A 13,532-nucleotide genomic window follows, 5' to 3' on the forward strand; every position below is an offset into this window, starting at 1 on the left:
AGAAAAGTTATGCCTCAACATAATATGCAAGGAAACAGAACATCAGTGTAGAAGAATAAACATCACCAAAAATATTGCAATTATTTAAGGCAATGGTAAACTAATTTAGAAGAATCGTATTCCTTAAAGAAACAGAGAAACTATTTTTTTTAAAAGAACTTTCCTATCTCTATATAATAACCTAACACATCAAGCAGAGTTTCCTGCTAAAGTTAGTTTTATATTGTACTCGTTTTATATTGGAAGCACAAAAAATATGATTCTCCTTCAATTACAGTGTTTTCATTCAAACTAGCGAATTTTAAATATTTTTCCTTAGAAAAGAGTCTTAACCATCAGCAGTATCTGAACGGCCATCAGGCCAAGTGTTGAGTTGTTGTGCAGGTAATCCTACCAGTTATCTCTTCTCCTCTCCTCCTCCTCCTCCACCTCCTTTTTCATTTAAATTATTTAATTAATAATATGTATTTTAAAACAGATACTTTGTGAGCAACAATGTAGACATAAAGAAGAGAAGCTCATTCAGTAAGGCTTGGATAATAGGTACAATATTGGAAAGCTCTGAAACTTTGCTGATCTGCATCATATATCCCAGTTTCGCTACAGTTTTGCATCTAATCTACCATAAATGTTGGGGAGTGGGGGGGATGAGAGAGTTTGTATTTACTTATTGGCAATGAAGAAATTGGATACTTACATTCTAAGGCATGATAAAGTAATTCAAAATCATCCTTTGTTTTGGGATACATTCTTCGATTATACTCTCTTAACAATTTTGCTTCTCTCTCTCTCTGTTTTCTTAGTTCCTCTTGCCTTTCCCATTCTAGTCTCAATCTCAATTGTTCTTTTAGTTTTTTTACCCATTCAATAGCTAGCCATCGTCGATAATAGGTTTGGATTATAATGGTCTATACATAGGGAGAAGGAACAAATGGCAATTAGTATTAGTAGAAAGCATAAAGTACTGTAATATTTCTGCAAAAACAGTGATTTTGTCAATCAAGCAGTTCATGTCACACTAGCGAATTTTAAATGTTTTTCCTTGGAAAAAAGTCTTAACCATCAGCAGTATCTGAATGGCCACCAGGCCAAGTGTTGAGTTGTTGTGCAATATGCTTCAAGAGTGAAATTCATTACTTTAGAAAATCTTCAACTCATTATTTGATGCAAACTATGATTCAAAAATAACTGCTCTCCCATTATCTAGCACTGGAAAAACAGATATTTAATGGTTCTTCATTTTTATAAGAATGAAATTAAAGCAATTAGAGGAAATGCAGCATGCCAAAGTTCATAAAAAAATCTGTTCAGAATATTTAAAATTGTCAGGATCTTGGTGTTCATAAGCTTGCTTCTTCTCTGAAGTTTGCTTGCCAAATTAGGTAATACTGACTCTAATTCATCCTTAACATACTGTTCCTTAACATTTTTACAACGTTCTAACGTTCAACAACAAAAAAAGAAACTTACAATGAAACTATATGTTTTGATCAATTAACAACAGATCCCAACTTTCTCCCTCTCCTGTTCCCATCCTTTCCATCTTTTAATTGGGCTACAGTGTTTGGCTTTTTGTATTAATTTCTTTATATTTTTAGTTTAAATAGTTTTTACTTTTAATGACTGTGAAGCCACCCAGAGTTACTCTGAGGTAAGATGGAAGGCCTATAAATTTTACAAATAAATATTTTCAAAATAGGGTAAAAATTAGGGTTTGCGTTTTCAAACTACACTCTTTTACAATCTGCAAAGCTCATTCTGACTTGAGAATGGATAATTGTATTAAGCAACTAAGAGTTAAAGAACAACAACATTGTCCTCACCCTTTCTGGCATAGCTGGTATGATTTCACTCAATTATTAACTTGGGGCCAGAACCCTGAAGGTTTTTGAATCAAAACAGGAAGATATTTTTGTCTGAAATGCTATAGGGCAAAATACTAACCTTTTTGCCATCGCATGCCACATGGGGGAAGTACAGGAAGGTTCATGCACGGGCGTACTCACACCCATAATTCTATGTGTGTGACCCCTGTGCACATACATGCATGATCCCCCCCCCCCCGCTTTTGGCACACAATGGACCCATTTTTCACACTCGCCAGGCTCCAGAGGCTTTCTAGGAGCCTGAGTAGGGCAAAAATGGCCTCCCCCGCCATCTCCGGAGGCCCTGAAGCCTCCGGAGGGAGAAAAACGGCCCAAAGTACAAACTGGAAGTCCGTTCCCAAACTTCCGGTTTGCATGTTGGATTGTTTTTCGCCCTCTGGGGGCTCCAGGGAAGCCTCCGGAGGGCAAAAAATGGCCAAAAACGAAGGCCGAAGTCAGCTGGCCAGTGCATGCATGTGCGCTGGAGCTGACAAGGCAACACCTCGCATGCCCTAACAAATGGCTCAGCATGCCACATGTGGCACACGTGCCATAGGTTCCCCATTACAGGTATAGGGTTTCCTGCCTGAGCAAGGGGTTGAATTAGAAGCCCTCCAAGGTCCCTTCCAACTCTGTTATTCTAAATATGGATCCAATCCCACCTTGGGTAAGTTAAAAATCTATCCCAACTTGCCTCTGATTTGGGTGTCATCCTGAGCCAGAACATGATAGTCACTAGATTTGCAAAGTGGTAGGGATAAAAACCACTGCCATTTATTAAATTAATTCTCCATTTTGTGAAAACTTTGTTACAATCTGATCTTTAATACAACTCCTACTATGTTCAGTGAATCTTAATTTGTGGAAAAATTGCAGGTTTAAGGAGGGGACACTGGTAATGCTTGTAGATTTGAACTATTTTTTTATATATTCCAATGAAATTATATTTTGTGCTCAGTTAGTTCCCCATTACAGGGTGAAAGGCATTTTATTTGTTATATATGTGAATGCCTCTTTTGCCAAAGTATAACATCGGCAGCATAAGAGATCCTGCATGGCAGTATCTTAACTGATAAGTATCTCACTAACACAAAGGAAATGAAAATAAATATTTCAGAGGTAGAAAATGTGAAATAAATTTAAATCTATCATAATGTTGTAGAAAATATTTTGAACATTTTCTGATTATTTTAATCTTATGGAATACTGAAAATAAATCTTAAAGTACTGGTAATTCATAGCCCAGTTTAAGAATCAGTGAAAGGTTGAGATGGTCTGCTAGGAAAACAAACAAAACTATCATTTGCTTTAATTGGGCTTTGCCTTTTAATACACAAAGATATGTATTAAAAGGAATTTGGAACTTGTTTTGAAATGCCAGATTCAAATTTCACACGTTAAGTTTCACATGTCTGAAACACACAACAATCTCAAAGACACAGATGTACAGAAATACTCAGGGGAAGGTATGTTACATCAAACTGGGGGAAGGTAGGAGGCATGCTGTTCCTTTAACCAACCCACATAACTTGCTTAACTAATTAATTTAGTTTGGGCTTATTTGGAGCTAAATTATTTGCAAGAATATTTCAAGTGACAATAAAAATTGGAGTCCTTGTAGAGTCACTGATATATGAGTGTGATTAAAATAATTTAGGTATATACATACATAAACCCAACTTAGATTAAGGGCTTTAATCACAGAAAAGTATGCAAAACTGCAATCTTTTTTTAATGATAATTCAGTTGACTGTATACTTACCGCCTTAAGTCGTCGTGCATGATACTCTTCAGCTGTCACATATGGCTTTGGTTCTATAAGTTTATCAGTGACATTTGACACATAAACCCCAATTTTTGTCATTTGTGTAGAAGTTGTATTTGTGGTCTCTAGTAATTTTTTTCTTTCTACCACTGTCTAGAAGAAAATATTAATTTTAAGAAGGTTGAGCATTCTCTGTATAAATTAATTAAGCTGAATTAAAAACTAATTTGTGAATGTGTTAAATTAACAAATATATAGAATTATAGAATGGAATTATTTAATTATCATCTTCTAATAGACTGGAACATATTTAACTTCCAAATCAATTTTTCTGGCACGATCTCAGGGTCTTCATTCTTTATGAACATATCTGGCCTGACCTACTGCTTTGCATTCTCTGTATAAATTAATTAAATTGATCAAATGCTAATTTGTGAATGCAATAAATATATAAAATTAAAGAATTAAATTATTTAATTATTAAGTTTCTAATATATAGAAATAGATTTAATTTCCAAATCATTTTTTCTTGCATATATCTCAGAGTCTTCATTCTTTTTGAACATACCTGTGTTGACCTACAGAACTCTTCATATTCTTTGTCTGGACGTTTTTTGGGATCTGTCTGTGATCCTGCATTATGATATTCTGTTCCTGTTTCTTTATGTCTAAATCCACCCAAGAATGGTTTTTCGAATGATGGTCTTTTAATTTCTATACATACATCCTGAAAAGTGTCTGGCTCTGTTCAGACAAAAACAGCATTATTAAATTAGACCCAACATTGGGCAACATTTAACCAGACTATACTGTTGTGGCCCAAAAGTGGCCAGAGGAGTTGAGAGCAGATTTGGACAGTGAGGAGGTTGGGGAGGAACATGGGCCAGTCCTGGAGTCTGCGGCAGGCTCTGATGAGGGCTCTATGTTGGAGGCAGAGATGGGGCCAGGGCCATCTGACAATTATTGGCTGCCTTCGGAATCATGTATCAGTGGGGCAGAAGAACAGCTGGAGCCTGCTCCCAGTGTGTGCATGCACAGAGTTGCCAGACAAAGGGCACAACTAAAGAACAGGGGTCGACGTGGGAGTAAGGCCAGACAATGAATGGCCCCTCCCAGAGAAAATAAAAAGAGGGGCGAAAGGGGAGTGGAGTTTGCAGGAGACAATTAGTTCTCTAATTGGTTGGTGACTCTCCGAGACTCCTTGCCTATCAGCTCTCCAAGCCAGATAAGGATTATAAATCCTCCCCTGAAAGACTTTGCTGGATGTGAATGAGCAGAATTCGGGCAAGGAGTTTGCTTTATGCTCTTGGGAAGCTTCGGTCAGAACTTGTACACCTGATTGTTTTTTACCTGTTTGAACTCGAACCGTTATAACATCAGGCATATAGTATTCTTGCAGAAGCTTGTATGCTTTGAGTGGAAAGTTTTCATTGTCTAATGAGTACATATCGAACTGTATTGTCCCATTAGGTTGCACACCAAGATTCCAGAGGGTTTCATAATTTTCTATTAACCTCCCTAAAAAGAAAAATATGTATTAGGTTTCACAATGAATTAAAAGGTCACTTAGCTTTCTTTCTTTGATCATTTAAGGAATGTGACAAATCCCAAGAAAAGATTAAGGAATGCCATTCTGTGTAAGGGAACTTTCAGCCTTCTCAAGTAGATAGACAAGAGATGGGATTCACATACCTTCCCTGCCGGTTCACAAATGTGAGCACACACACACCTCCTCTGCATATGTGCACCGCCTTCTGTGCATGTGCAGTGCTCACACATTATGTCAGGGTGGGTGGGCGGAGCCTCCCACAGCAGCCATTACTGGTTCACCCGAACCAGAGAGAACTGCCTGAATACCACCTCTGGATAGACAAGAATCACAACCAGGCGAGCTAATTATATTATATTGTAAGGCTGCATAAAAAGAATCTTGCAAGTCAGATGTTACAAACTTCCCAACATTTCTCTTACAATCTGAAATGTTAGGCAAAGTCCATTCTGAGTTTCTTTGCCCATTATGCAACTGCAGGGATGTCCTTGCCCGCCCACCCCATGGTGATTTGAACATATTACTACAGCAACTAAATTTCTTTTAAAATTACAAAGATTTCTTTCTCCATCTCTTCCAGAAATACCTGCTATAAAATAGCCTGGGGATTCTCAAACAATTATGCTTCTGAAAGAAGGAATGGGCTATGAATGACAGCATAATGTTATATAGTGGTGGCAGATCTCAATATGAGAATAGTACCTGAAGGCCAAAATCAATATTCACTACACATTTAATGGCTACCTTGTTTAGCAACTGTTTGCAAATACAAAAAATAATAATTTTTTAAATACCATTTTCTGACCAATGCACACATTTAGTACCAAATTTTGTGTGACTGACAAAAAAAAAGTGTGAATAGGATTAAGGTCTGATAAATTTCAGACAGCAGCACCAGCAGGTCAGAGCAGGGTTCTGATCAATTAATTAAGGCACAGAGCTGATACTGTTAACTTGCAGTTAGCACTTAGGTGAGTGCTATGGAGAAAAGCAGCAGACAGCAGAAAAAGATTGCTTAAAGCAGGGGTCTCCGACCTTGGCAACTTTAAGATTTGTGAACTTCAATTCCCAGAGTTCACAACTTCTGGGAGTTGAAGTCCACAAGTCTTAAAGTTGCCAAGGTCGGAGACCCCTGGTTTAAGCAATTTCTCTGCCCCCCCCCCCCCCACAAAAAGGAAGAAAATGGGTCAGATAGCAGATACTCTGGAAGAGATCTAAATTAGACAAAAGCAACCAGTGATCTTCACAGTCTCTCTCTTTCATTGTCTCTTTAAGAAATGAATTAAAAGGTAGAGATTCCCCTCGCACATAGATGCAAGTCATTCCTGATTTTATGGGGTGGTGCTCATCTCCGTTTCAAAGCCGAAGAGCCAGCGCTGTCCAAAGACGTCTCCGTGGTCATGTGGCCGGCATGACTAAATGCTGAAGGCACACAGAACACCGTTACCTTCCCACCAAGGTGGTCTCTATTTTTCTACTTGCATTTTTACATGCTTTTGAACTGCCAGATTGGTAGAAGCTAGGACAAGTAACGCGAGCTCACTCCATTACGTGGCACTAGGGATTCAAACTGTTGAACTGCCGACCTTTCTGATCAACAAGCTCAGCATCTTAGCCACTGAGTGACAGAACACAGAAATTGTTATGCACAAAACAGGGTGGATAACAATTTGGGGGTTTTCAGTATATTATATTCAGTTTGAACAAGGCCCAATCAATGCTTGCATTTTTTGTGAACTAACTTAACGATATTCTTTATGTACACATAGATTTCTGTTGTTATTTAACGAAGAAATAATTGCTTCTTTAAATGTTATAACCATATTTGGAGTCCTGTCTATATTTATTGTAGAAAGTTAGCAACCCCCCTAGAAGAATGAAATATTCTAGGAATTATTAAAAAGGTAGAATAGTTCCCCTAAAAGACAAATAAAAATCTTAAAGGAAACAGAAGCTCAGCCTCAGCTCCCTGTCCCAGCAGATATTTTGGTGTCAGCCTATCTACAAGACAAAAGACCTTTGAGGAGGAGGATCCATGTCACGATGTTACACCGTGCGGTCTCGATACTCTGAGATCACCGTTGACACTTTTGCCACTGGGGGGGGTCCATTGAGACCTAAACCTCCCATAGAGATGGTGATCAGGAAGACAAAGCCTTGCTGGTCTCAGGGATATCACAAAATCCCTGATAGACCCAAGGCAAGTGCTTTAAGCCCGCACTGAAAAGGAAGCCTCTAGGCTGATGAAGTCGGGACGCTCCGGAAGGAAGTGAAAAGAAAAAGTGAGTCCATCTTGTGAGGTATTTTTTCTATTTTGCTAAAGACTGCCCAAAGAAATGTTTCTTTAAAGCCAAATTGCTCCTTAAACAAAAGAACTGAGCGGCGAAAATAATCCCAATGGGATTGCTGTGGAAAGTTTTTTTTTCTTTGTCATTGTAACTATTTTTTATGGATTGAACGTTCTCCATTTCTCCTCTTAAAGTGAATGGATTGATTTTTTCTTCTTCTGCTTCTTGTTGCTTTATTTTTTGACTTCTGGATTAAAACCTTCCTTTTTATTTTAACAATTCTTCCTACTACTTGTTATTAAATCACACTAAAAGCTATCTAAAGAACTTTGTTTCCCCCAGAAGGTGAAATTTAAGTGCCAGTCAGAGTTTTTTGAAACAACGTATCTCTTTCTTTATTTGACTGCACTAACTTTGCAGCTGAAGGGTTTGCAACTTGTTTACAGAAACTGATAAAAACAAGGGCACAAACTGTTTTCTCAGGTGCCTCTGAGAATTATTTTGGCAGAGAAAGAAAAAAAGAAAGAAAGAAAGAAAGAAAGAAAGGGGGAAACAGAACCCTTCCCCTTTGAAGAGCATAAAAGAACTTATGTTTAAGTCAGCTTAAAATAAAAGTTAAGAGAGGCTTGGAACACTAGACTGGCAGTCATTATTAGTATTTTTTTTCTTTTTATTTCTCTCTTCTGTTTTGGAAACATGGGTCAATACTTAGATGGGGAAACCTTAAAATTCCAAAATATCATGGCCGGAATTCAAAATCTATTGGAAGGATATGGGAGAATTGAGAAGAAGCTGGAAAGACTAGTCTTCCTCACAGCAAAAGATGATGGGGTTGGACCCCCCAAAATTAAAGGGGAGAATGAAGATATAGAAGACAAAGATAAGACAATAGATGAATTTATTAATGGAGCAAATGTGGGTTAAAATGGAAAGGGAATGTGGAAAAGGGAATTCGACGAATTGGACCTCTACCCCAGATTCCAGGATACAGAAGAGAAAAAAATACTAATGATGATAGACATAAGAAGAGAAATTTTTCAGAAACAAGATTGAAAAACAAAGACAAGTTAACTTTAGTATCAACTGGTGGGCAAGGAGATTATCTGAGAGACCCTTCAAGCAACAAAGTGCGAAGAGAAGCTGATAAAAACCTTACAAAGGAGATAAAAAGAAGACTGAATTGGCAAGAGAGATAATATTGTTTTGTTACTGGAAAGATACAGGTTGACAATGAAAGTTAGTAATAAAAAATAGGTTTTTTATTATTGGTAATTAATAAATAGGAACTTTGTAACTCCTAGATTGTTTTAGATTGTTATTAAATGTTTACTCGCTAACAATTAATTAACCATAAATAATAATAATGAAATGATAATGGATACAGTGTAATGAAATATACATGTATTGACAATTTAGTAAAAGAATTTTGAAAAGACCTGGGGTAAAGACCTATAAATTTTATTAACAAATTTTTATTTAGATCTTGTTATAAAGGTGTAAGGGGTTTTTGAGGGGGGTGGAGGCCCTGATGAGAGGAGTTGGGGCATAAATAGTAAATGATTTTTAGCCAATTATAATAACAACAAGGAAATGTTAATGGTCATTGTTTAACAATATATACATGCTATCGTATTGCCTAAAGTAACTTAGATATAAATTTTAGTCAGTGAGTTGGGGGGGAAAAGGGGGGGAGGCTTAGAAACTTTATTGACTTTTACTTAAAAGATGCTATAAAGATGTAATGTTATTGGAGGATTTTTTGAAATAGCTAATGAATGTCATTATGTGGTTGTGTCTTTAAGTATGAATGATTTGAGGTAAAAGCATGTTCAAATAATTGTAGTCAAATGAGAATTGTGGTACATTGATAGTAAGATATACAAAGATTTTTGACTTAAAGTGTATAATCTAATATGAACTATAAGCAATGACTGTGGAAGAAATGCACGAAAGTTATCTGTAACCAATCGACACGCTTTCTACAAGATGTAATGAAGGATGATACTTTTTTGTGTGTTTTTGTTCAACTACAATAAAAATAAATAAAAAAGAAAAAAGACCTTTACCCTCAGGACATAATAGGATTAGCTCTTTACCAATCTAGCAGCAGAGCTCACCACATGGCATTTGGGGATATTACATCAGTTCAGGTTCAACCAAATTTGACTCAGACAAACATGACTCCACATGGGAGTCTGACAACAACCAATAGAATACATTTCTTGCACAGGAACAGGAAGCTCAAAGGCAAGGTCCAAGAGGATATAAATACTTCTCTCTCTCAAACCCATGTGTTCAGCTGCACTAGGACTTCAAACCCATGTGGTCCTGTTCATCAATAAACCATCTTTCCAATCAGCCACTATGTTTCCAGTGTCTTTTTCCCTACTTGGAATGGAACCCAGATGGACAATTCTTGTAACATTATATACATTAAAAAACACAGAACCCCCTTGTATTGATACAAACCTAGCAATCTAATTTGTAAAATATCCAGTGGTATTTTTAATCGCTTTGCAAAGTACTGCTTGATTTGCTCCACATTCTGATTAATGTTAAAAAACTTCGTGAAAATCTGGATATCAGGATGCAGCATGAATTTAACTGAAAAACAAATATATCAATTCTTATTATGGACCTTCATTAATTTCATTATTATTTTCTAGTCAATTAGTAGGAATTAAATTTTGCTTGTGCATATTTTTGTCTCTTCAAAACAATTAAAATCAACCATTTTGTTAAGGTAAAAAATTAAGTAATATTGATTTAATATGCAGTTATATGATGTAAATCAGCTCTGGATGGTAAGCATAAAACCAAATTAAATAGAAAAATGACAAAAATAGTGAGAAAAATAAAAAAAAAACATTTTTAATCAAGGAAACCAAACACAGAATAAGCCGCCATAACATCCAGCCCTAAGGTCTGAGAAAAGAATCAAGTTTTCAAAGACTTCTGAAAAACCAACAAGATCAGGTCAGTCCTAACCTTGGGGAAAGGCTGTTCAGTATGGCAGGAGCCATAACAGACAATGTACATTGCTTTCTGGGTTCCATAAAATGACAATATTTCATAGAAGCAGTGAAGCAAAAATACGTCTATTTTGTTGGATTAAATAGGATGGACTGAAACTATTTAAAACAGATAATCCCTGAAGTATCCTCAAGCACATTGAAAGTAATTTGCTCCTGAACAAATTGCTACTCTATAAATGCCCAGGAAAAGAAGCATTTCAAAGCTGTCATACTATCTCTTGGAGAGACCTCCAAAACATGTGCCGCAACATCAGAACTCCTTAGAGTTGTAATGATTGAAACTGCAAAGTGGCTATAGAAGCAAATAAAGTAAACCACTCATCCACTTTCTTTGCCAGGTGAATGGATATTAGCTGTGTTCTGTAAACAACTGCAATAGTTAAAAAAGGAGTTTCTGTAGTTCTAAACTATTTATATTAATGAAGCTGACAGGGATATGCAGTGATTAGTTACTTATCTGAAGAGGAGCCAAGAGATATAGAATTAAATGCCACCTGACATTAGAATTACTAGATAGCATGGGCCCAGTCAGTAATTCACTCTCAACTTCAAGTAAATCTAAAGCTATTATTTTGATAAAATGATAAATGAAAGAAAAGTGAATTTCTTGGAATCAAGTGGTATTGAAGGCCTCCAGAGACCTTGCCTGGCACATTGGAGACTGAAATAGAGCTTCTGAGGGGCAGATCCGCCCCTTGGAACCTCTATTTTGGCCGGCAATGTTCAGGACAAATGTTGCAGAGCCTCTGCGGTTGTTCGTAAGGGCAAACAACTGCGGTAGTGCTGCAAGATTTGTAGTTTCGGGTCTTGTTCATAAACGCTAGAGCAGTGTTTCTCAACCTTGGCAACTTGAAGATGTCCAGACTTCAACTCCCAGAATTCTGGCTGGGTATTCTGGGAGTTGAAGTCCGGACATCTTCAAATTGCCAAGGTTGAGAAACACTGCGCTAGAGTATGTTTATCATGTAACTTTGAATGTTTGCTAAGGGAACGCTTGTAACCCGTGGATTACTGTCAAGGAAAAATTACTTACAAACACTTTTCTCAAAGTAGTGTTCTCTAATTTGTTTGGCCTGTAATTGCCTGAATTTCCAGTGAGAAATTTGAGAAGAGTTGAAGAAGACTGACTGCTATAACAAACATTATATATACGTACCTGTTACGATAGCATTTTTTATAATTTCTGAAAGCTGAGCTGCCAAATTTGTCATGTTTATGCCTTCTGGAACACCTTCACTGGCACCTGTACTTTCAGATGCTGCTGCATCTGTCTCAATTACGGTTGGTTTGATTTTGTAATCAAAATCTTGGAATTCTGAAATATCTGAGGGGATTGCATCAATTTCTGTTTCTGCTGTGTCCAACTCCAATGCCAATTCTTCAGCAACAGCCACACCCCCAACTAGCTCTTCCTCTCTGTCTGGTTCCTTGGCTGTGGTTTGATCTTCTGCATAATCTATCCTCTGCAACTGCTCCTCAGCAATACCTGCATCCTGTACTGGTTCCTGACTAATGTTCAGGTTTTCAAATGCATCTGGACCTTGTACTTGTTCTATAGCAGCATCCTGCTCTTGAATTGGTTCCTCAGCAATATCCAATTCTTGTGTTATTGAATCTATGTTGTATTCCTGCTGTAAAGTTAGACTTGTTCCATCTGTCTGCTCCTTGTTAGAATCTGCAACATCTGTAATTTCTTCTGTTTGTTTTTCTGTAGAAGTATCTTCCATATCTGTTTCAGCCAGATCTATTACCTCTTTTTCTGAATCAGCCATTTGCCTGAAAGGAATAACATAAAAAGCAAAACGTACAGGAAACGATATTTTAAATTTAAGCAAATTGTCAGTATGCAATCTCAATTGACTAATTGTCCTCATACTCTTAGACAGACTATGAAACTAGCTTTAACTCAACCCCTTCAAAAAAATCTCAAAACCTTCAGACCAAACACATCTGAACTAAGGACTTGTATATTTAAACTTCAGTATCACATTTTAACCACTTGAAATGAAACTGATAATGCTTGTAACAAATTGCCTTCCAAATATAATGGCCTGAAAATGATATCCAACTAACATTCCCAAGAGCTCAACTTCGCTGGAGATTATCAGCTTTGAAAACATTGATTTATAATTTTATCTATGTTCATAGTTTTGTTTCTTGTTCATTTCTTGTTTTTACTTCAACATTGTTTTATATTAGAAACAAAAAATATAAAATATGCAGTATAAAGAATCAATTCTTTTTAAGCTCATTTTTCATAAATAGTATCTAAGAAGTAACTATCCTTATATTAACATTAGTACATTTTAGAAAGGCATTAGAAGAACATTTTTCCACTTAATTTTTAATTAAGAGTGAATAATTAAAGAAGGGGAAATATTTTTTAAAAAACCTCTAAAAATATTATGGTTTTAGGCAAATACAAGAACATCATGCCAGTTTATCATCTCTTGACTCACATTATTTAGAAGATTACAAATTTCTAATGATAAAAGAAATAATCAAAACTCATTGTAATTTTACAATATGTTAAAAGTAGATACTATTGTATCAAAATGTCTATATTAATTCAAATTTTACAGTAATATCTCCTTTGAATTCTAGCGTCATATAGAAATGGCTTAAATTGGTTACAATAATACATTCTCCCACAAACCCTGTTTCAATTTTTTTCTTTGTTGAATTTATATAGCTACCCATCTCACATACGTGACTCAGTTTACCTTTTTAACAATTCAGGTAAAAATAATAAATAAGAAGTGAACAGAAATAAGTAAGCAAAACAAGAAATCCATTAAAAATAATAAAACAATAAGAAATGAAACCATAAAATTCTGTCTACCAGTGTGCAATCCATACCTGACAGAGAACACAAGTGATTCACAGCCCCTACATCTCCACCAGTCTCCCAGGCCAATGACAGAGCCATATTTAAAGAGCTTCCCAAAGATCATAGAATCAGGGCCAATTGGGAGGGGGATGAAGTTCCAAACAGCAGGTGTCTTATTTTTTTTATAAAAAAATGAATGC

General features: G+C 36.3%; 1 protein-coding gene across 1 annotated transcript in view; it reads right to left on the reverse strand.

The window, feature by feature from the left end:
• IQUB (IQ motif and ubiquitin domain containing) overlaps positions 1-12,376 on the reverse strand; it is a 49,225-nt gene extending 36,849 nt beyond the window's left edge. Inside the window, exons 1-6 of the mRNA XM_032221849.1 lie at positions 11,659-12,376; positions 9,937-10,071; positions 4,981-5,148; positions 4,199-4,374; positions 3,628-3,783; positions 698-908 (exon numbers count right to left, since the gene is read on the reverse strand). Of these exons, the coding sequence (XP_032077740.1) occupies positions 698-908; positions 3,628-3,783; positions 4,199-4,374; positions 4,981-5,148; positions 9,937-10,071; positions 11,659-12,376 (1,564 nt within the window). The remainder of the gene's footprint in view (positions 1-697; positions 909-3,627; positions 3,784-4,198; positions 4,375-4,980; positions 5,149-9,936; positions 10,072-11,658) is intronic.
• Between the last annotated feature and the right edge of the window lie 1,156 nt (positions 12,377-13,532).

The sequence above is a fragment of the Thamnophis elegans genome, chromosome 7, assembly GCF_009769535.1.
Source record: "Thamnophis elegans isolate rThaEle1 chromosome 7, rThaEle1.pri, whole genome shotgun sequence".
NCBI classification, from domain to species: Eukaryota; Metazoa; Chordata; class Lepidosauria; order Squamata; family Colubridae; genus Thamnophis; species Thamnophis elegans.